Below are 24,542 nucleotides of genomic sequence, written 5' to 3'. Positions count from 1 at the left end.
TAATTATTGGGAAATGCATGGAAAAGACATTGAATGATAAAGCGGGGAGATTGATGTCTCTGTATTGACTGACATGCATGGCATTCCCTTTTGAAAAAGCAATGGAAGTCAATGTAAAGTTATATGTAATCCAATGTAATATAAAGAAGATTATGATGATAATATAAATTAAAAAAAAGATAACCTTTTCTAACTTAAGAAAAAAAAAATGAGTATGGGCTAACTTACGTCTTCCGTAAAATTCACTTATTAAAGTCCTAACCTCCAAAATGTGACTGTATTTGGAGACAGGGAATTTAGAAGGGCCATTAAGGTTAAATGAGGTCACTTGGGAAGAAGGTGGCAATCCAATGTGACCGGTCTTCTTATAAAAAGAGACAATCAGGGCACCAAGAGGCACAGAGGAAAGGACAAGTGAAGATACAGCAAGAAGGTGGCCAGATACAAGTCATACAGAGAGGGGCCTTCAAAGAAACGGACTGTGCCAACCCTGACCTTGCCAGTTCCAGAACCATGAGAAAATAAATTTCTGTTGTCTAAGCCACCCAGTCTGTGGTACCAGCAGTCCTAGCAAATTAACACAGAAACCATTTGTAATGAGCCTTTATGTTCTCTTTTAGGAGTCTGAAATAAGACCTAAGTTTCTCCTGTGGCTAAATGCATGCTACATCATACTCACAACCCCAACAGGAAAGGCCAAGACAGCTAACATCCAGTCCCGGAGAGAGATGAGTTTCTTGAGCTGCCTCTCTTGTTCTTGGTTCCCACTTCCTCTAGTCAGAAGACTTGAAAGATCAGTCAGCACGCAGATGCCAAAAAAGACAGCCTGGATCACCTGTGGGGAGACAGCAGCCAGCATTAGTCAGGAAGGTCAAAGAGACTCAAGCTGTAGAACGACCAAAACATGACATGTTTACAACTGACACACAAGAAAGTTTCAGATGTGCAGCGCATCTAGAGATGGTCCTACAAATAGCAAAAAAAAGTAAGATATTTACAACTTGCCATTATGGGTGAGAAAATTCATCTGCTTCCATTTTCACTCTCCCCAGGACAAGTGCAAAATATGCATGCACACACACACACACACACACATCTAAATAGGCCCAAGAGAAAGCAATATCAATTACCAAACTGGCATATGCATTATCCTAAAGCATCGTGCCTGTGGTCTGGTTATATTGACTGGCAAAGTTTAACAAAACGTATAAGGAGTGAAAGCAAAAGGATGAGGGTACTGTGAGTAATAAACAAGACAGTTCAGCCAAACCGTGAAGAAAGCTTGCCTGTGCTTTAATCTCTTAGGTATTTTCTTGTAAAAAGAAGTGGTAGAAAATTGGTCCTTGAGTCATACAAATATCAGTGCAATGTGATAATCAAGACTGTGATACAGAGCAATGATCCATTGTCAACCTTGGACTAAATGAGCTCTTCAGGTTTCCGATATTTATGAAATAAAATTTTTCCAAGTAACATTGACACAGATACCCATGTCATTTTCCCAAAAGGTACAGTTGTCCATTCCCAAATCAACTATAATATGAGTCACTTATATCAGCTATGTTTTACCTAGACTATCGGAGAGAAAGAGAAAACACTGGAACCAATAATGTGTGAAATTCCCAGCATGGGGGAAAACATAATGACCATCCAGAGCTATGAGTGGAGGCAAGTACCACATTGTAATAGAACTAGGAAAATGTTAATTGAATTATGCAAAGGAGAGATCATGTATTTCCTGGGCTCAACAGCATACCCATTTAGCAGCAAAAATAGATTGTAGGAATTCTGTGGGTGGGTTCCTTTCTTAGGCACAGAATAAAGCATGAGTCCTCAACCCCCAGACTGCAGACCAGTGTTGGTCTATGGCCCGTTGAGGATTGGACAGTGGTCTGGCCCACAGGGCAGCAGAGCAGGGGCTGGGCAGCAGATGAGAGAGTGAGGCTTCATCTGTATTCAGCTGCTACCATCTCTCTCATTGCCCCCTGGCTCTACCTCCTGCCAGGTCAGCGACAGTGTTGGATTTTTTATTGTATATTGCAATGTGGCAGTGATGGGAATGGGATGCATGGTGGATATGGTACACTTGCATCATGCTGGGACCAAGACCCCCAACTCTATCTACAAAGTGATTGTCTTCCATGGAGCCAGTCCCTGGTGCTGGGAAGGTTGGCAACCACTAGAATAAACAAAAATATCCTAAAACACATCTGGTTCCATCCCTTAGAACAGCAGTGGAACACTCGAATTGTTAACTTTGGCTTCTTGGCACTCACCAAATTTTGCTATTATTAGTCATTCTTAGCCAGAGTAATGCTCTATTTTTCTTTATAACTTAGCCTGTCTTTAGCTAAGGTTAAGAAAGGCTTAAGGTTTATTGTCATTCTTTATTCAGCCAGAAAAACCAAAGAATGAGAAGCTGAGAATGCCATAACTGAGAATGATATAATAGAATTGTTGGCAAGAATCATGTTTTGATGACTAAAAATAACTTAAAAGACCCAGGGAATAATTTCATACTCAGGAAAATTTTCCTTATCATTTTTTTAGATTTCAGATATTTTGTATCTCCATGTTAAAGCTAGTGGAGTTTCAGAAACTGAAGTGATAATACAGGGGAATAATAATAATCATCTCATCAAATCTGGCCAGTGCACATATTAAAAGGTATCATCATGGCCAATAACCAGGAAAGTGCAAACGGAGACCAGAATGAGATCACATGGTTCAAGAGATCATTTAGAAGGAGGAGCTCATTTAGTCCAAGGTTGACAATGGATCATTGCTCTGTATCACAGTCTTGATGATCACATTCCACTGATACTTGTACGACTCAAGGGCCAATTTTCTACCACTTCTTTCTACAGGAAAATGCCTAATTGTTTACAACTTAATTTTGGCGAAACCAAGTTTTATAAAGATGTAGAACACTAGGAAGCTTGTGGAGAGAATGCAAATCTATACCACTACTTCGAAGAACTATTGACAATACCTTGTAACTTAAAGATGTATTTGTTCTACATATTTAGTGACTTGGGTATTCCCTAGAAAAAAAAATCTCATACATTTATTGAAAGCTAATTCTAGCAATCATTGCTTTAAAATGGAAATAATCAATATGCTTCTTACTAGTTAATTGGATAAATAAATTGTGCTATAGTCATATAATGGAATTCTAAGCACATTTCAATGTTTAAATTTCACAACAAAATGTTGTGAACATTTTGAACAAAAGAAAACATAAAATAAGGATACATTTTGATGTAATTAAAATAATTTTTAAAACTGTGACAATAAACTTGAGGATACAGGTATAGGATGTAAAATATGTATGATGCATAGGGATGCATAGGAATTAAAAACACTGAATTCAGGCATCTTTAACAAAGTGAGAATAAGCTAGTAGGAAGGTCACAAGGGCCTTAAATTTATTGATAATTTTTCTCTTAAGTTCATTTTTGGGTATATTGAAGTTTATTATATTATTCTCTCTATATTTCATTAGTATGAAATATTTCCAAAGAAATTAAAAATAAAATTTTAAGAATAATAGTTTTAGTATTTTTGGAATATAGTTGCCTAGTCCCTTTCAAATCCTTTCCTTCCAACTTGGTTTCCCTTGGTTTTAAAAACTGATTAATAATAACAGAGTTTGGTGAGCTCATACAGAAACCTAGTGATTATCCTATACATAAAAATTATGCAGGCTTTTTATTATAGGCAAAGGAAACAGAATCTAGGCTTGGTAATGATGAAATATAAATATCTGGAGACCATTGATTTGTTTATACAGCCTCAAAGACAAGGAGACTTGGCAGTGGGTAAATCCAAGAAATAAAGGTTCTTATTTTAGCTATTGCAATACCTTCCAAAGACTAGCGAATTCACCACCACTATACACTTAAAAACACCAGGACATATTAACTGGTATCAGACTTGTCTTCTTGAGACACTTGCCTAGACATTTAGAATAAATATATGAGTCAGCCTTTTCAGATAATGAACTTTTCCCTCTTCAATCAGCTGGAATTTTTTTTTTTTTAAGGCTCACTAGATAAAGTCAAATTTGTCTTGGATAAATCTCCTTCTGCCATATCAAGTAATGTAATCACAAAAGTGATCATAGCCAGTGGTTCTTTTCAAACTCAATATAAAGGGAATATACAAGGATGCGTGTCATTGGAGGTCCTCTTAGAATTCTACATACCACAGCTTTAGGCTAAACAACTCTCAGAGCTTACTCAGGATAGAGAAGTACCAAGGTTCTGACCAATCAAATAGTACAGTCCTCGTTTACTGCAACAGGCATTCAGTAGAAACACACAAAGTTTCATGCCTAAATAGTGGTTATAAAATAACCCTGGAATAAAAGCCAATAAAGATCCCCACTATAATATTTTTAAAAAGCCTCAATAAGATCAAAACCTTCCACAAGTAATTCAAATGCCTAAAAAAAACAAAATTCTACACTCTTTAATAGAAGATAATAAATCCAGATATCCGACAAAATAACACATAATTTCTAACATCCAATCAAAAATTACTAGACATGTCTCTTCTACAGGATGAAGAGACAATCTGCAGAACATAATAAAATATTTGCAAATTATAAATCTTACAAGAAATTAATATCCAAAATTTGTAAGGAACTCAAATAACACAATAACAATAATAAAAACAAGAAGAAGAATCTGATTTTAAAATGAGCAAAATATCTGCATAGACATTTAGCCAAAGAATACATAAAAATAGCCAACAAGTATGTTAATAAATACTTAACAGCATTAACCATCAGAGAAGTGCAAATCAAAACCACAATAAGATTGTTCCCACTTAGAATGGTTGGGACAGACATTCTAACTATCAGAAAGACAAAAAATAACAAATGCTAGGGAGAGGAAAAGGGTATTCTTTTAAACAGTTGATGGGAATGTAAATTAGTACAACCACATGGGAAATATGGAGGTTCCCCAAACAATTAAAAATAGAACTACCATATGACTCAACATTCCCACTACTGGGTATAAAAATAAAGGAAATGAAATCAGTATGTTGAAAAACATCTGTTCCCATGTTTACTGCCTGAAACACACTGGACATGTGTGCATGTGTGCCCAAAATTCCAGGAGGAGAATGGAAGAGAAGGGATTGCAGTGTGTCCATTCTCCCTGGGAAGGGGGGCGGTGATTTCTCTGATTTCTGTCTCTCTCACTCTCTCTTTCTCTCTCTCTCTCTGGCAAGAACACACACCCTAAGGCAAAAACCTCTTTTTAAAAAAAAGAACAGTGATGCCAGCAGGTGGCATGGCGGTTAAGGCTCTAGACTACCACATGGCTGACCATGGTTCAAGCCCCAGACCCAGTGGCTTGAAAAGTCACACCAGGTGTGTGTTCATCAGTGCCCAAAATCCCAAAAGGAGAAGGGATTGTGGCATGGCCATTCCGCCTGGGGGTGATTTCTCACTATCCCTCTCTCTGTCGCTCTTTGTCTTTAGCATGGTAAGTATAAATATACAGTTGGTTAAAAGTAAATGAATGCAAATGTACTAATCATAAGAAAGCTGCAACAGCTATACTAATATCAAAAAACAAGGTTCTAGTTAAGAAATATTACTAAAAATGAAGAGAAATATTTTGTAATGATAAAAACATCATTTCATCAAGAAGACAAAATGATCTTTAATATGTGCATGCCTAATAAAAGACTTTAAAAACAAAGGAGAAAGAAACTGATTTAACATGGGTTTAACTAATCAATAAATGTTCTTTGTATTAATAAATGACTCACTAGGGATCAGCAGATGGTGTAATGGTTACATCGCTGGACTCATGAAGTTGACTGTGTTTTGAGTCCCAGACTCAGTGGCTTAAGACTCAGGCCAGACATATGTGCGTGCATGCTTAAAATCCTGAAAGAATAATGAAGGAGAAGGGACTGCAGCATGGCCATCCCTCCCGGGGTGTAGTTTTTCACTTTCTCTCTCTATGTCTCTCTCCGTCTCTCTGGTGAGTCCACGTGCCCTTTAGCAAAAACTCTCTCAGTAAATAAATAAATAATTCACTAATTCTTGATAAACAGACACTTTCTCCTGGGGTGTAGTTTTTCACTTTCTCTATGTCTCTCTCCGTCTCTCTGGTGAGTCCACGTGCCCTTTAGCAAAAACTCTCTCAGTAAATAAATAAATAATTCACTAATTCTTGATAAACAGACACTTTTATGATGATTTAAAAGGCAAGAAAAGGGGATAGGAAGGAACTTTAAAATGAAAATCAAAGGCAGAAACTGTGCCTCTTACGCCAGGAAAGGAGAAAAATATTCTACAAATATAAATGAAATAGTCTAAACAATATTTTGCCAGATTTCTATTATTACCTGTATGCATGAATGAAATTTTATATTTTCCTACAATGGATTCATCTTCTTTTGAATGGTGTGATCTAACACAGTAGCCCCTTCCAAATTTCTGTTTGGTGGCTACCTGTCACTCTCTGTAGACCTCTAGACTAGCTTTTCCCTGCTTAAGACTGCTATGGAAGGCTAGCCTAAAGTGAGTATGTGGAAGTCAGGGAAGGGAGGGACCACGAAATGGGTTTCTCCCAATTTCTAAGGAGATAACAACATAAGAAGACAGGGACCGAACATAAGGAGACAGGGAATTGGGGGATTTTGTTGTTTCCTTAACAGAGATTGGTTAATCCACAAAAGATAGACTCTGAAAAGTTACAAAACAATCTATATTCCTTGGAGACAAGCATGGACTGACTTTTGTTTATTTGCTTATTTAAGAAGTAGTCTGCAGGGCCAGTCAGTGGTAGAGTGATTAAGGCAGCTGAATCTCACATGGCCTACTATGCAATTCAAGTCCCTCACTCAGTGGCATAAAATATTAGGTACATGTGTGTGCATGTTCAAATCTCAAGAGGAGAAGATTGCAATGTGACATGCCCTGTGGGGAGTGCTTTCTCGCTTTCCCTCTCTATCTCTTTATTTGTCTGTCTCCAGTAAGTGCATGCACCCTATAGCAAATAAAAATAAACTTTAAATTAAGAAAAAAAATACTTTAAAAGAGTGTTTTGCCAATACTATGAACAACGTTAGATTTCTGTCTTTACTAGTTTGATTTGAACCGACAGTTAACAAATCCCATTAGAGACATTTTATATGTGTTTTTCTATTGCCCATATATACCATACTGTCCACTAAAATTCATTAAGTTAACCGCCTAAAACATAAAAGTTATACGGAGAAGCACAAGTGGATCTTAAACAGGATTACCTTGAAATATTATTCAGCTCCAGCCATTCTGCAGAGCTGGCATTTCCAAACCATCAACTCAGCATGACACACATATACACCATCTGGCTTTGAGTTCTTAGCAGGCTGGTTGCTCTTATTATCTTACATCACATGTAGAAATGAAGTGGTCAAATGTATCAGATCTCTCCAAGAAATATAAATAGGGATTAATCAGAATGGAAAAATAATTGCCAGGATATTTTAGAGTCACTCAGTTTGTTCCTCTAGAACGCTCTCTCCTATAATTCCTTCTGCATCTTCTCTCTTCTCCCTCCAGTCTCTCAGTCAGGAAATCATAGCTTATTTATTAAGCCGTTTTAAATTTAGGACTCATTTCCACAAGTATGGAAATGTACCCAAATTCCATTCATATTTTTATCTTTCTTTTACACGTGATCAGCTTGGATTAAATTAGTATGAATTTCTTTTCATCTTGAAATGAACTAAATTATTACAGTTATATTTGTATTACTGGGCAATTTCATTAGCTATCTACCATTTATTCTTAAGCATATATATGAAATAATTCATATATATGAACAAGTTTCACTTCATTCCTTTATATCAGCTTCAGTACTCCAAATTTATTGCACCAAGCTATAGTCTATATATCAAATTATATCTTTACTTATATGAATTTCAAAAGGCTGGAGTACAGCTGTCTTGATCTTTGGGTGTAAGGTTTCCAGTGACTAGTATCTATGGTCTACCACATTTTGATTATGTTGTACTTTCTTTTTTTTAATATTTTAAAATTTCAGTTTCTTTTATACATTCAATCACATATGTCACTTAGCTTGCAAAGTGAATATTCCAACATGAATACATTTCTCATCAATCTAGTTGAGGATACTATACACAGTACTTTCATAAGATTAATGTAAGGAGCACTATAATGTTTGTCTCAAAGACTGTGTTTTCAAGTTAATTTTAGACACAGTAGACAGAAGAAAGAAGAAGACACAACCTCAGTGATGGCAACTGGAGTGACAAGGACCACAGAATGAGAGAAAACTGCGGAGAGAACAGATGGGAAGGAGGCAGTGAGATTTATCGGTGTCATAAGGAAGGGCCTGGAGGAGTCTCCACATGAGGATAAGAACATTAATTAAAGAGGAAATGATAAGGAAAACAAACAGTCTATCTAGACTCTTCTAATTAGAGAACATAAAGTATCGCATGACCTTTAATAAATTTGAATGTGATCAAGAATAGCATGATAAATAGTCTAGCTATAGGTCACCTAGATGGATATCTGTCTTTCTAGATACATACAACATTTAGTTATATAATGTGTGTGTGTGAGTGTGTGTATGTGTGTGTGTGTGTGTGTGCGTGTGCGATTTCTCCTATGCAGGAAAGTAACACATTTGAAGAAATGGTGAGAGCTTGAGACTTCCTTCTGTCCCACCTATAGTCACACATCATAAGGCACTTGGGAACATAAAAAGTTATTTCATTGGCAGTTCATAAAACTTTCAATGGAACTTCCTGGAAACTAACTTACGGCAAGTTATTTGTATTCAGAGAAGAGTGCATGACTGAGGGATTTAAATAGCACAGGGAAAGAATATAGGAGCCATATAATGGCAATGCCACGCCATAAAACAAGACATTCAAGGGAGTCCTCTCCACACTGCAAATACCTTACTTATTATTAGTGCATAATTCCTTCTCCCTGTTATGAAGCTCAAGAGTGAATGCCAAAGGGAGCTCAGTATCATGAGACAGACACTATGAAACCAGAACAACTTCTGCAAGGATTTCCATTGCATTTTTGTTTCTAGGGCCTCTTCGCCTGAGACACCTGGACATCCTCTCATCACAGGAGTCCCTCATCAGTGACTTGCCATCAGTGATCACTTACACGTTTGAAGGCTGCTCTATAGATAAATCAATGCATCCAGAAGTACTGCAGGCTCTCTCAGCCTCCCACTTCCACTGAGACTGTGCCCATTAGATGCGTTGTCTTGTGAGTTACCCTCTACCTATTGCTGTTAGATGGGGGCTAGCCTGACCAACCCAATGTGGTCCTCTCACTCTAATGACTACCACTCTACTTTTCTAAATCTGTCATTTAAGTGTTGTGCTTTGTGCCCAAGATTTTTTCAAGGAACCTCTGCCACAGTTTTGAGGAGATGGACTAACTGCATCACTGAGCATGTGGTTCACAGAATGTGATTTGGAATCCCTGCCCATGTGCACAGACATTTACCTCATACTGCTCCATCTCATTATTGCAAATCGATGAAATAAGCCCTAAGTCACCACTGGCAAGCAAACCATTCAGACAGAAGGAAGGAAAAATAAGCTTTTCAGTTAGAAATAATGTACTTAGATAAGCAGCTTTGGGAAGGAAAGCTTGTCAACGAAATTCATTCTAATAGCATATGATTGCCTTCAATACATAAGAAGCAAGAATAGGCACATAAAGAAGGCATTTGAATATGCTTCACAAAGTAATGGGTACCCTTATGCCATGTCCCATCAACCGCCTGAGACATGTACAGCAGGGACCGTTACAGAGCCTCCATTCTAATCTGCAAATCATGATAGAAAAAAACCCCAGAAGGTTCCAACTATGCTTCCAGAGCACCAGGGGTGGAGTCTACACTAATATTATGAGCTACCAAAAAATGTCATAGGTTTAAAGATTTTTTAAGAAGCTATTACTGGCAGTTGCCACCTGGTAATCTGCCCACCCAAGAGCTTTTTCGGGTGTACTTTCCTTTCTTTCTTATTAAATCTTCTTTTCTACCTAAAAACAAAAACAAAAAGAAAAACAAAACAAAACAAACTATTACTACTAGTACTGGACTCCCACATGGCTAACCATAGTTCAAGTACTGGACCAAGTGACTTGATTCCTCACTCTTTTTCTCTCTCACTCTGTCTGTCTCTGGTCAAATATAAATAAATAAATAAATAGAGTCAAGTAAAATAATAATAATAATATAATAATAATTTAATAGTAATAATAAGCTATTACTATTAGCATGAATCTTTTTGTTTTTTTCTTAGAGATATTTTTGCTATAGGGCACATGTTCTCGCTGGAAACACAGAGAAAGACAGAGAGAAATGAGAAATCACTCCCCCCAGGGTGGCCCTGCTGCAGTCTTTTCTCCTCCATTCTCCTCTTGGGATTTTGGGCATGCACACACACATATCTGGCCTGAGTTTAAAGCCTTTGGGTCTGAGACTCAAACCACAGTCGACTAGGTGGGAGTCTAGCACCTTAACCACCACACCACCTGCTGGCCCCGCATATATCCTTTTGAAGCACTGAATTAAACACATCACTGGTTTACTTAACACATAATTATTAACTATGACGTGCAAAGCACCACTAGGAAGTTACTAATTCAGAAAGGACTGTACCTGCTGCAAATGTGAACGTGTTTACAAGTGCCTGTCCTAGCTTAGCAGTATCTATATTTACTAAATACACAATATTTAGATTTATTGAGAAAAAAATTGTATCGTTAATAACACAAATCTGTTCTGAAGCTCACTAGATAGTCTAACATTGTAAAATGTACTTATCCTACTAAATTTAACTCATGGTGACAATTTACCTCAGCAGAAGATGAGTTAAGATGATTTTCTCTAAAAAAAAAAAAAAAAAAAAAAAAAAAAAAAAAAAAAAAAAAAAAAAAAAAAAAAGACAGACATCACTAAAGAACTGGATAAATCTAAAACCTAAATAGAAGAGGACCTGAATCAGTATCAGTTCATATCTTAACTGATAGATGATGTAGAACCTATAGATCATATATAACCCATGCACATTCTCTATGTAATAAACTACTTTTTATGTGTAAGAGCATGTACACAGATGCAGGTGAAATTGTGTTGATAAAGCAGATTAGGAATATATGGCCCCTGTCTTTAGAAGCTCTTGTTTTCAATATTTTAAATGCATTGATTTGGGTCTAATATTGAATCTACATAAAGGTTATGTCTGTACGACTGAAGATAAGTAGTTGGCAGGGAACTGAATAGTTAAAATAGTTATGAAGGCAGTTCTCTGTTTCTAAATGCTGACTTCTGCCTTTGGAAATAGGACCTCCTGGGTAAAAGTTTCTGACTGGGCTCTGCAAATTCTCACTTCTATCAGACTACATTTGCTATTATGATTACTCAAACTGGCTATTGTTCTACCATGTAAGAAATCACCCCAGAGAGGATGGCCACACTGAATCCCTTCTCCTTCACTCTCCTCCCAGAATTTTGAGCATGCATGTACATGTGCCCAGTGTGATTTTCAAGCTGCTAGGTCTGGGACTCGAACCATGGTAGATTACATGGGAATCCAGTGCCTAAACTACCACACTAGCTACTGGTCCCAACATGTTAACTTTTTAGTATATCAGCTTTGAATTTACTGGTACATAACCTTAAAGTGTATAAGACAGGCCAACCTTTTTATTTCTACTCTCTGCTAGTTTACCTACAATTCCACAATATTTTTTTTTTTTTTTTGTAGACTAGGAGTGTTTTATAAGCCCAGGGACCTTATAGTTTGAAAAAGTATGAAGTTGGTGCTAAAAGAGTCTGACCACTATCCAACTTAAGTGACAAGGTAGACCTAAGACAAAATTAAAGATCTCTAAAACATTTTATAATTTCATAATGACACAGAAAAGTCAGAATACCAAGTGCAGAAGATAATGTGGAATAATCCTAGTGGCAGTATATTTTGGTACAACCATTTTGGAAAATAATGTTAACTAGTAAAAATGCATATATTTACTAAGGGTCCTATATATGTCTCCTAGAATCTAGAATGTGTAACTTGGAAAGGACTGGAGTTACAGGTATACTTGGGTCCTGTAGACTAGCATACAATTTTTAAAAAGAAGAAAGAGCAATGTTCCAGTTACTTATTACATTAGGAAACTAAGAAATACATCCAACTCTCCATTTCCTAGATAACAAAGTAAATAAAGCCACCTCTCTCTCTCCCTTTCTTGCTCTCTCTCTTACCAGAGAGAGACAGAGAAGGAAAGTGAGAAATCACCCCTCAGGAGGATGACCATACCACAATTCTTTTTCCTCCAGTCTCCTCTTGTGACTTTGGGCATACATACACATGCACCCAGTATGATTTTCAAGCTGCCAGGTCTGGGACTTGAACCACGCAGTTGGCCATGTGGGATCCACCACCTTAACCTCCATGTCACCTGCTGGCCACAGCCATCTTTCTTAACACAGCTATGATGTCTGCTTTCTATTAAGAAAACAAGCTTTTCTTACAGATTGAAAGTAATCTAATAGATGTGATTTTGAGTGATAACTAAAGTGTAACATTATTTTCTTGTACTTTATAGACTCAGTGACATTTAGAACACTAGAACTATATCTTTGTTAGGTTTTAGAATTGATTTCACTGATTTTGTTAATATGAAGAATTATTAAGCTCTCATAGAAGAGTAACTATAAGATGTAAGAATTAACTAACAACAAGAACAACAACAAAAAGATGTAAAGAGAACTCTAAGGAATCCTCTGGGGCTAGGGAAAGGACCCAAGGAAAAGAAAACCTGAAGAATCTGCCTTCTCTTCAGATTGTATAAATCTTTCGCCTTTTACTAAAGATTTCTGTGGAAAAGAACTATTCTGAGTCTTAAACCAAATTTTTGAGGCCTTGCTCTGGCAGGGCTACTAAAAGAAACACACACACACACACACACAGAAGAAAAAAAAAAAGAGTCTGCCTTCCCCAAGGATGGACTTCAGATCTTGCAAGTCTTTGGGTTGCCTGGGCAAGATCTGGTTCCCGGCCACCGGGAAAGCAAGAAGCAGTCCTTTCAGCTGTAGGTAAGCCACCAGGGATGAGCACATGTATAAGAGTGGAGGTGCCACTGTGGGCAAGAGGCCTGGAGCATGTGGTGTCCTTGTTGGGGCAGCAGGAAGGTAATCGGCAAGCAAGGCTGGGACTATGAGGTCACAGAGGAACTGCACACCCAAATGTGGCTGAGGCAGAGCAATATTAATGTCCTCATACCTATGCCACTGACCAATAGGGCAGTAGCTGGACCCGGTAATGTCCTCTTCCTGCAGTGTTCCTTTAGCACCTTTGACTGATCAAGCTCATCATTGTCCTCACTGTAAGGGAGAAATGCTTACAAGGTCCAGTCTATTACAAAAGAGCAAGTACTGAAGAATGAATTTAAAGTACAGAGATGATGCATGTTAACCCATTTAATTCATCATGGCTTCACTGAGTTTAGTAGCATTGCTGACACTATTTTAGGTATTTTTATAAAATTCAGAGGGAACAACAGGCAGTCTGAGTCCTATTTCCTGACTTTTGTCTATTTAATTACTTTTGATCCTCTTTTATAAGAAAACCTATGATGATATTGTCTTAATGTTTTAAATATGGTAGAATATGCAAAGTGGTCTAGTTTGCTACTAGTCTGTATTTCTTGCACTAAAGAAGGTTGAAATAAATGGCTAAACTACATTTTATGTGTATATTTAAAAATTAATGTCTATTACACTTTTCCTATTCATGTCAGAGCTGTTTATAATGACAAAGAGAAAGCAACTCAAATGAGCAATCTTCAATATGGATAAATAAGAGGCAATAAAAGATTAAGAGACAATCGTGAAAATGAATTGACGAAAGTAACAAAGTAATATGTAAAAACATGGATGAGCTGCACAAGCATAATGCTGAACAATAAAAGCAAGCTACAATAAAAGCAAGCTATAGAAGATTGAAAAAGTATAAAGCTATTTAGATAAAATTCTAAAATATACAAGTAAGAAAAGAACAGACAATATTAGCCCAAGGATACATGTAGGGTAAACTATAAAGAAAAGCAAGGCAAAGGTCAAAATAAAACCCTACAGTCAAGCTAGAGCCTCCCCTCCTGATCCCGAGATAAAACCTCAGTTAATGTGTTAGTACATATTTAGAATTAACTTGCTATTGAAAGTAGTTAGATTAATTAAGATATTGTGTTAACCAATAAAATGCGGGAGAAAAAATAAAGTAATGGAAAGCAGCTGCAGATACCAGAAATAGAGTGTGAGGAGGGTGGGATATGACAGAGGGTGAGAAATGGGGGGAGGGAGGAGTGTATATCTATATATATAGCCACACACACACACACACACACACACACACATATATATAAGAAACAAGAAACAGAAAATTATTTGTGATGATAACATGTATGACTACGCCACTATACAGTGTATTCTGGATGGGAAATTGCATCTTATATGCTGTGAAGATGTTCAGTGAATGAATGCAAAACAATTAATTAATAAAAAAAGAAACAAAAAATAGTAATGATAACAAAAATAAATAAATACAATAATTAAAAAGAAAAAAAGAATGGAGTGGTGAAGACAGCCAAATGAGTGAGAGAGGACCTGACTTAGCGCTGACAGAAGGATGGCCCAGGAATGAGGGCCCATAAGGAAGGAGACTGTAGAGCTCTACTCACACTGACCTTCAGTGTTCTCCTGTTACTCTTTTTCTAATAGTGCTCAGTGCCACCCTTATAAAGTGTGCAAACAGGAATGAATGGGTTTGAGGGTTTGCAAAGCAAGCCCAACAAGACTCTAGGGCACTGAGGGTATCAAGAGATAAATAATGACAGATAGATCATGGAGCTTAGAATGGATTGAGAGGGCGAGGTAGGAGCACAAAAATGTACAGCAGGACCCACACAAAAAAGGCCTGAGTGTGCATCCTGGAACCTCTCAGGGTGCACCAGGCACACTGACACATGCCCACGATCGTGGCCAGCACAGACTAGGGGGTGGATTGGACCATGAGGATCCTGTTGGGGGTTGCTGGTCTGTCTGTCTGTCTGTCTGTCTGTCTCTGAACAAATAAATATACAAAATTAATTTAACAAAATAAGCTTAAGGAAAAAGAGAAGAATGGAGAAAGAAAAACAAAGTCAGGGAGACAGAATGAGAGTGTTTGGGTGGGTCACAACTATGTGGAAATGAACAATCTGAGAGATGGGAGATGGTGGTCCCAAGACGAGCTAAAGATCAAGCTGTGCTCTAGGACAGTGAGATCTAGGGTCGCATAGCCGTATGTGCCCTGGTAGATGAGATAAAAATCAGCAAGTCTCGCTGTAAAGAAATGATAAACGTTGAGCCAGCAGGTGGTATGGAGGTTAAAGTTACTGAATCCCATAAGACCAAATGCATGCTTGGAGTCTTAGACCCACCAGCAAACCCTGAAAACATGCCAGATACGTGTGCATGTGTGCCCCAAATGCCGAGAGAATAGAAAAAGGGCTGTCATGTGGCCATTCCCCTCTGAGCAATGATTTCTTTACTTTCCTTCTGTGTCTCTTTTTCTCTCTTTCTCTGTCTCTCTGTTGAGCACACATGCCCTATAGAAAAAAAATTGGTGCTGTGGATTTAAAAAAAGAAGAAATGATAAATGTTTAAAGGGCTAGCACATGTGAACTACCTTGATTTGACTGTTAATGGATACATGCATCAAAAAATCACATTGTACCCCACAAACATGTACAATTATTATATGTCAATCAAAAATAAGATAAAACTTAAAAGTAAATAGAATTGGTATTATTTAAAAAATAATAAGAAGAATAAGAATGTGTTGGGACCTGTAGCAGCATGGTGATTAAGGCGCTAGATCTCACATAGCCAACTCTATGGTTTGAGTCCCAGACCTGGTAGCTTGAAAATCACACCAAACACATGTACCTATGTGCCCAAAATCCCCAGAGGAGAATGGAGAAGAAGGGATTGGAGTGGCTCTCCCTGTTGGAGGGTTATATCACACTTTCCCATTATCTGTCTCTCTCTGGCAAGCACATATGCCATACAGTAAAAACTTAAAATAATAATAATAATAAATTCGTTCTTTAATGAATACAAATATGAAGGAAAAGTCAACAAAAATGGTGAAAAGGAAAGACTGAGAAATAAACTTCATATACTAATTATGTTATTATAAATTCTAAAGGAAAAGAGTCCAGAGAAATTAGAATCAAAATACAATGAAAATCAGCTTCTAAACAAATATCAAATAGTTTATACATCTATCAATTGAGTACATAATTAAACAACACATGTTTATAAAACAATGAATCATAATCGAGTACCTCACATGAACAGAAATATAAACAATTGCATTTTTCATTCAGTTACATTGAAGCAATGCATCCTCTTTAGATTTTGACATTTTTCTGTACACAAAGTATGGGTTTAAATGCTAATAACTAGGAAGAGCCATCCATAGCCAAAGTTGTACACAAACAGAACAATAAACTTGCTTTTGATGACTATATCCCATAAAGGAATAAAGCTGGAAAAAAGATAGCAAATCTAAAATTCTCTGGAGAAGTTCCAACAGATATTAATCAAAATGTGCATTTCTTCTTCTAAAAGCAACATTTACCTGGAAACTAAAACGAGTTCAATGCCCATCCATCAAGAAGACAAATAAAATGTGTAAATTCAAAAAGAAATAGCACTAACAGCTCTAAGAATTCAGAACTCAGGAATATATAGTTTATATTGCTTTATAAAGTACCTTAATCTTGGAAACTGGCAATAATTTCTTGACCAGGATAACAAATAAACAAAAATAATCTGCTATTTGTTAGAAATGAGAAATTATGATAAATTACGTATCAGAAAGCATATTAAAATTTATGCTAAATTTTAGAAATAGCTAGAAAAAAAAACAAGTTGGTAACAACCTTGGTACAGTATATTAAATTTAGTAAAAAGACATTTACAAAATTTTAGGTCTTCCAAATAAGGTTTTTCTGAGGAGTATTAACAAATGAACAAAAACCAGAATCATTAACAGTAACATAATTTTAAATAATTATCATAGGTTTTACTAGTAGAAAATCAGACACCTGTGTGGTTGACCAATGGTTAAGACTTATAAAGAAGATCCTTCCTTCATTTGCCAGAGAAAGCCCTGGTCTCTAACCAGAAATACACTGAAGTTCTCCAATGGTGACATGTTTACGACAACTTTGTCTGTATGTGTAGGAGGTAGAAAAGTAGGAAAGAAAATAAGAAAGAGAAAATGATGATGGGGAAGAAAGGATGCAAGAAGGCAAGTAAAGGAAAAGGAAATGAATTAAATGCTCTTTGGGAGAAAATGCTCTTTGGGAGAAAAACATTATGTAATATAAAAGTTGTAATATGCACAGATACTTTGAAAAGTATGTATATACTTCATTCTTAATATTCCACGATATGTTCAACTCAATTTACAACCAATAGCTCTCTTGATCAAAAAGCAGCAGCTGAAGTTTGATGTTTCAAACTGGCAAATGTTGGAAGAAATCATGTTGTTGAAAAGATACTGGGCAAATAAAAGTCAGTTTATCTTTTCCATCTTAAGTGACATTGGATGCTACATTTGAATTGAAAATATTATCTAAATAATATTAATCAAATTATGCCAAATTTACAGTTTGTCTATGAAAAAATTTACATGTAGGACATATAACATCTGTCTCAGCTTTTTTTTTTTTTTTTTTGAGAGATTTTTGCTATAGGGCATGTGTACTTGCCAGAAAGACAGAGAAAAACAGAGAGACAGAAAGTAAGAAGTCACCTCCCAGAGGGGATGGCCATGTCACAATCCCTTCTCCTCCATTCTCCTCTTGGGATCTTGGGCATGCACGCACATGCATCTGGAATGAGTTTAAGCCACTGGGTCCGGAACTCAAACCGTGGTAGACTACTACATGGGAGTCCAGAGACATAGCCATTACACCAACTGCTGATCCCTGGAAGATGTCTTTAACCCAGAAAAACTAGCCCAAGTCTGAAATCCAATCCATGGGCAATTTTTGATGTTAATTTGAAAACATATAGTATGTAATTTATTCATCCATTTTAGTGATATTTTAATGTCTACAGACCTATATTTCTTGTGAGTTATTTTGAATCAAGGTTTTTGTTTGTTTTAAGAGAGTTTTTTTATAGAGAGCACATGTGCTCACTGGAGAGACAGAGAGAGACAGAAAGACAGAAAGTGAGAAATCACCCCCCAGGAGGGATGGCCATGCCACAATCTGTTCTTGGGATTTGGGGCATACACACACATGCCCAGCATGAGTTTTAAGCTACTAGGTTCAGGACTTAAACCGCAGTCAACCATATGGGAATCCAGTGATGTAACCATAAGGCCATCTGCTGGCCCCTAAATCAAGGAGCTTGTATGTAGTAATGTTCTTGAAGACTGAGATCACTCCACCTCTTTCAATACTGTTGCACAGAGTGCACAGAACCAGCTTCATTGGTGCCCAAATTATCTTTGTGCCTCATTCAATCTATGACAAGAAAATACTTTAAATGTAATTTCATGTCATGGAGATATCATTTAATAAAAAGATGTGACTCTCATGGTAATGATCATGATGAACAGGATAAAGACTATACATACCTACAATTTACCCCAGTCAAATTTTGCCTCCCCAAAATGATGATATATCACACTTTTCCAAAAGTGCATAATAATTAACAACTATTATCTCTGTGGTAGTTTACCACAGGGCTCTTCTCTTTTTTACTTGCCATGTCTCCCTTTGAGATTTGATCCAGTCTCCTGACTTTGGGTACCCTCTCTATGATGATGACTCCCACATTTTCATCTTTACCCAGACCTCTTTTTTTAATTCCAACAACCTATTTCATGTCTGTATTTGAATATCAAATGACATTTCCACTCTAACACGTCTGAAATTGAACTCTTAGTGTCCTTACGAATGGGTTCCTTCCACAGTTGTGCTCATCCCAACAAATCTGACTCAGACTTTATAGTGACACAGACTCAAACTCTGCTACTGTGGTTCACTAGCAAATCTTGTTGGCTTTATCCCAAAAAATCAATCTCCAGGGACCAAGAGATGGCATAATGGTTACATAGCTGAACTCCCTCATGCTCGACCACAGTTCAAGTCCTGGACCGGGTGGCTTAAACTCAGGCTGGGCACTTGTGCGTGCATGCCCAAAATCCCAAGAGGAGAATGGAAAAGAGGGGATTGCTGCATGGCCATCCCTCCTGGGACGTGATTTCTCACTTTCTGTCTCTGTTTCTCTCCATCTCTCCCATGAGCATACGTGCCCTATACCAAAAATCTCTCTTAAAAACAAAACAAAACAAAACAAAAAAAAACAAAAGCAAAAAACTCATTTCCAGACTCTGACCCTTCACATCATATCTGCTGCCTTCTCCCTGTCCACATTATCACTGAATTGCTGGAATAGCTCCCCATCAGACTGTTCTGGCTTTCTGCTCTTCCTAGTCTATTCCATATAGCAGCCACATTCACGTCCTTACAAGGCAGATGTTACTCTGCTCCTGCCCTGTCAAAGAATTCCCATCTCATTTCCATCTCAAAGCCAAAGTCATCAACAACAGGTTCCATAAGGTCTTTCCTTTTCTCCAGCCACTCCTATCCCCCACTCCAGTGCCCTGGATCCTCAGATGGGACTGTTTCCTTGAATCACGTCCTCATTTTCTTTATTTCCTCATTCACATGTTCTTTCCAAATGAGGTCTTCCTGACAATCTCTGTGAAAGTGCAACTCCTCCCAACACTTTCTTGCTCCCTTCATTGCCTTTTTAAAGTTTCTAAGAGCAGTTTTTTTTTTTGTTGTTTTTGTTTTTGCTATAGGCTGTGTGTGTTTGCTGGAAAGCGATAGAGGGAAAGTGAGAAATCACCCCCTATGGCGTGTGCCCATGCCAGTCTCTTCTCCCCTGGTCTCCTCTAGGGATTGTGGGCACACATGCATGATTTCCAAGTCATCGTGTCTGGGACTTGAACTGTGGTTGGCCATGTGGGAATCTAGAACCTTAACCATTACACCACCTGCTGCACCCCCATAGCAGTTATTAATCTCTCTTTCCCACTCACTACCCCTGTAGAATCTAACCGCCATAAAGGTCAGGAATTTTTGTATATTTTACTCTCTGCTGAATCCCAGGTATTCAATACATATTTGCCAATAGATGAATGAACAACTGAACTTTAATTTTCATTCTCTTGTTTAGAACACAGGGGCCAGCCTTGCTCATGGTCATTCATGTTGTGAAGATGAACGTGTGCTGAGACCTTGACTGGAAGCCCATTCTCTTTCTACCACAGCACGCCAAGTAGGCACATGCTACACTCTTATTCTCTTATGGGTGGGGCCTGGCTTTATCATTACTCACTTTCACCCCTACACACCTACCACTGCACATCTCGTGCGAAAAGCACAAAGGATGCCCAATAAATATAAAGAGAAGAAGAATTTCACCCAGAAGAGATGGCAACCACTTCCTGTCTAGAGTGTGAGCCCCTCAAGGACAGAGATTACATTTTATTCATTGCTGTACCACCAATTCTTGGTCAGTGACTGTAACAAAGCAAAATATGAACTAAATCAAGGCACAAATCACCTCAAGTTAATCCTAACCAGTACCATTAGAGATTCTCCCAGTCCAACTGAAAAGTGTTATGGAATTCTTTCCCTGTTCTTCCACGGAGTAGCAGGTATACCTGGTGGGAGCTGTACTACTTTTATCAATCTACAGAATCAAAAAATTGAGAAAAGCTGAAAGGTTGCTCTGAAGCAAATTTATACTCATGGTCAATAGCACATGGGTTAATTACAGGTGCTTAGCCTGTGCCAAGACCTATGCTTCGTGATTCTTGTGAAATTCTTAATTTACTGTCACGAAGGTCCTATAAGATAGTGTATCACCACTTACAAATTAAGAGTCTGTAACTATCAGAAGCCTAATGACTTCCTCAAGCTTCTATATATTCTTATATCAGTTAGTACAGGAATCAGGCCTGTAGACTTTAACACAAAACTTTTATTTTTATTTTTTAAATTATTTAATTTTTTTATTATTATTATTATTAATTTGACTGGAGAGAGACAGAGAAAGAGAGAGAGAATGGGAAAGTAAGAAAGCAAGCTAGCAGGTCAGTCCAGGGCTCAAACTGTGGTTGGTCATGTGAGAGTCCAGCATCTTGAACACACCACCTGCCAACCCCAACACAATACTTTTATATCATCGTGCAAAAGTTTCTTTTAAATATGAGAAATATGAGATGTTATAACACATTTGTCTTTGCTTCTTCCAATAGAAGTAAATACTATGCAATAAATAAATAAATAAATAAATGCAAATTTTCAGGCTCTGAAACTTCCATCTTTCTATTATATTACATTTCTCTTTATTTTTTTTTAGATTGACTTGGCTCTTATTTAAACATTGTGATAGAGAGGAATGCTTTCAAGTGGGTACAATCTTTCAGGGCTATAATGTGAATGTATGAATCGAAAGTCTTTAAAAATTTTATACACTTTGACCCAAAAGTTCTATATTGAAAATGTATCTTACTTGATCAGGAAGACTTAGACTTAAGAATGTGTATTTCAGTGGCTTTTATACTATCACAAATTTAGGAATTACTAAACTGAAAGTAACATTATTGAAATCTTTAGGAAATGTTATGTACCCATGAGACATAGCGGTTTCAAATAACACTTAACAACTTGAGAAAATGCCTATGATATACAATGAAGTGTTAAAAACGAGCAACAACAGCTACCCTCCCTGGTCACCGTGTGGTGTGTGCCAGGCACTGTGTGGTCCTGGGCACGTTACTGGCCCGTTTATGGATTCCTTGCAACAATCCTGCAAAATAGGGTCTCCACTAACTCCTCATCTGAAGAAGTAGAGGCACAGAAGAGCATATGACATATAGGATGATCTCAAATTTACTAAAACATGTGTAAGAGGAGCCAGTGATCTAAAAAGGACACTTTTAGCCAGGATACTTTAAGTCACTGATGATCACGACATCATAAGGGTACACAGTATGCAGTGGTATGAGCCAGCACAGGTTGAGCATCCCTAATCCAAAAATCCAAAGTCCAAAATGCTCCAATATTTGAAACTTTTTGAGCATCAATAGGATACCGTAAGTGAAAAATTCCACACCTGATTTGTGAGGCTACAGCCAAAACTGCAATTCAAACATATTGTATAAAATTACTTTCAGGCTATGTGCATAATATGTATATGAAACATGAGTGAATTTCATGTTTATACTTGGGTTCCAGCCCCAAGATATCTCATTATGTATATGCAGATATTCCATAAACTAAAAAAAATTCAAAATTCAAAACCCTCTAATCCCAAACATTTTAGATAAGGGATATTTAACCTGCACCCATGAGCTGATATCTATTGAAAGTCTTATCTTAGCTTAACTGACTTTTTCAAGTGGCAAAAAACATGTTTACAACCTGAAGATCTCATCCAAATTTTAAATCACTATGTGTAAGTGTTAATAAAAACATGGCTAGCCTCATATCTGCTTTTATCCTTTCTCTCCCTGCTGCCACTCCCATCTGTCTTCCCCTTCCTTTTTAAAGTAGAGAACTTGTTGAAACCAGGTAACTAAAACAGCAAGCCAAAGTAATACATCCATTATATAAAAGGTTTTCTGTAGCATTTTCCCTCAGGAATCACCTAGTATTGTTTTAAACTAGTCATGCTGTTTTTCAGGAGAAAACAGAAAACCAAACCAAATAACAGCAAAAAATTAAATCTTTCACTCATGTAAGATTTTACTTATTTTTATTTTCTTTTTTAAAAATCATTTGCTGTAGGGCATATGCACTCATGAGAGAGAGAGAGAGCGTGCGCAATCACCTCTTAGGAGAGATGATCGTACCAAGGATTCTTCTCCTCTCAGGATTTTGGGCTTGTGCATGTGTGTGCGCGCACACACATACACACACCTGGCATGTGGCCCTGAACTGTGCAGTTACGGGAGATCCAGTTGCTTTAATCCACACCACCAGCTGGCCCATCCCTAACAGGTTTTTTAAAATAAACATGTGTTTTGATAGCTCAGCTTAAATTCTGAGAGACTTCAACTCTTAAACTATGTTTTCACTGGCTCAAGCATGATTTATTAAGTTTTGAAGATTTTTAAAAAATGTTCATGGGAAATGCACTTGATGGTAAATCAAAAACAAAGATCTTTTAGTCAATCACCTTGATAACATTTTAATCCTTCATTTTACAACTTCTAATCTCTGATGATTGAGGATGATAAATCGAAGATGTAGGTATGGAAAACCAGAATATAATGTTCGTTTGGAATGGACATTGGTTGTACATCAATGAATGCGCTTCAGATACTTAAAATAGTCATTGGTTTTTTCATTCAACTATGCAATTACTCAAGGCATTAAGTAAGTCTGCTTCTCAATGTACTCTGTCCTTCTTCCTACACACATCTGCTACTTTAAAGGATATTCCAAAGATGCCATCTGGACAAGACATACTGCTTCTCACCTACCTCCAACCAACAACAAAAAAAAACCCCACACCTCCTCCTCAAGGTGCAAGGGCACTTCCTCTACTCAGATTCAAAATAGAGTTTCTCTGTAATAGTTTGCTTAAGGATGTGAGTGAAGGCTAAAGGATGGTACTTCGATACAAACTAGAAGCAGCCTGCTACTAAAAACAGGGCACAAAACTAGAAAAGAAGTTGGTAAAACACCTACAAGACCACCACAAAGAAACACATAGAACTTGACTGAGATAAGGTTAAAGAAGCAGTAAAGAAATAGTGATACTATGTTCCTGAAAGGCACAATATTGAAAATAATGTCAATTCTTCCTAAACTGATTATAGAGTTTTTATTATCCAGTGAATAACCTAAAAATATTCTGTGTAAAATTTGACAAGCTGATTCTAAAATTAATGGAAATACAAAAGGCCAAGAGTAGTAAAAGCAATCTTAAGAGCAGAGTTGGAGGACCTGCACAACCAGATAGCATGACTTAATTTGCAGAGTCGGTGTTGTGGCATGGTGGTTAAGGGAGCTGTATTCCATGACTATCCCCATGGTTCAAATCCCAGCCCCAGTGGCTGGCCAAAATAACCATGCTGGTCACAGGTGCATGCGTGCCTAAAATCCTGACAGGATGGAGAGATGAAGGAGAAGGGACTGGTGTGATCATTCCCCATTGGGAGATGCCTTCTCCCTCTCCCTCTCTTTTTGCCTCTCTGGCAAGTGCATGTGCCTTCTGACAAAACAAAACTAAACAAAAATGATTTACAGTTGTGAATATTAAAAGGTAGTAGTACTAGTGCAAGAATAAGTAAATAGACCAATGGAGCAAAGAGAGTCTGGGCTCAGACTCACACATTAATATCACTTGTTTTATGGCAAAATTGCCACT

At 37.3% G+C, this 24,542-nt stretch overlaps 1 protein-coding gene and 1 non-coding gene across 2 annotated transcripts in view; one reads left to right on the top strand and one right to left on the bottom strand.

The window, feature by feature from the left end:
* Positions 1–24,542, bottom strand: part of AIG1 (androgen induced 1) — a 292,635-nt gene that overhangs the window by 233,601 nt on the left and 34,492 nt on the right. The window contains exon 2 of the mRNA XM_014588842.2: positions 683–835. Within this exon, the coding sequence (XP_014444328.1) occupies positions 683–835 (153 nt within the window). The remainder of the gene's footprint in view (positions 1–682; positions 836–24,542) is intronic.
* On the top strand, positions 12,846–12,961 carry LOC114008241 (U5 spliceosomal RNA). Its single transcript, XR_003549790.1, has one exon. It is a non-coding gene; the product is annotated as a U5 spliceosomal RNA (small nuclear RNA).

Source organism: Tupaia chinensis, unplaced genomic scaffold (genome assembly GCF_000334495.1).
Source record: "Tupaia chinensis unplaced genomic scaffold, TupChi_1.0 Scaffold000313_1, whole genome shotgun sequence".
Taxonomy (NCBI): Eukaryota; Metazoa; Chordata; class Mammalia; order Scandentia; family Tupaiidae; genus Tupaia; species Tupaia belangeri.
This window is presented reverse-complemented; position numbering and strand designations above follow the sequence as displayed.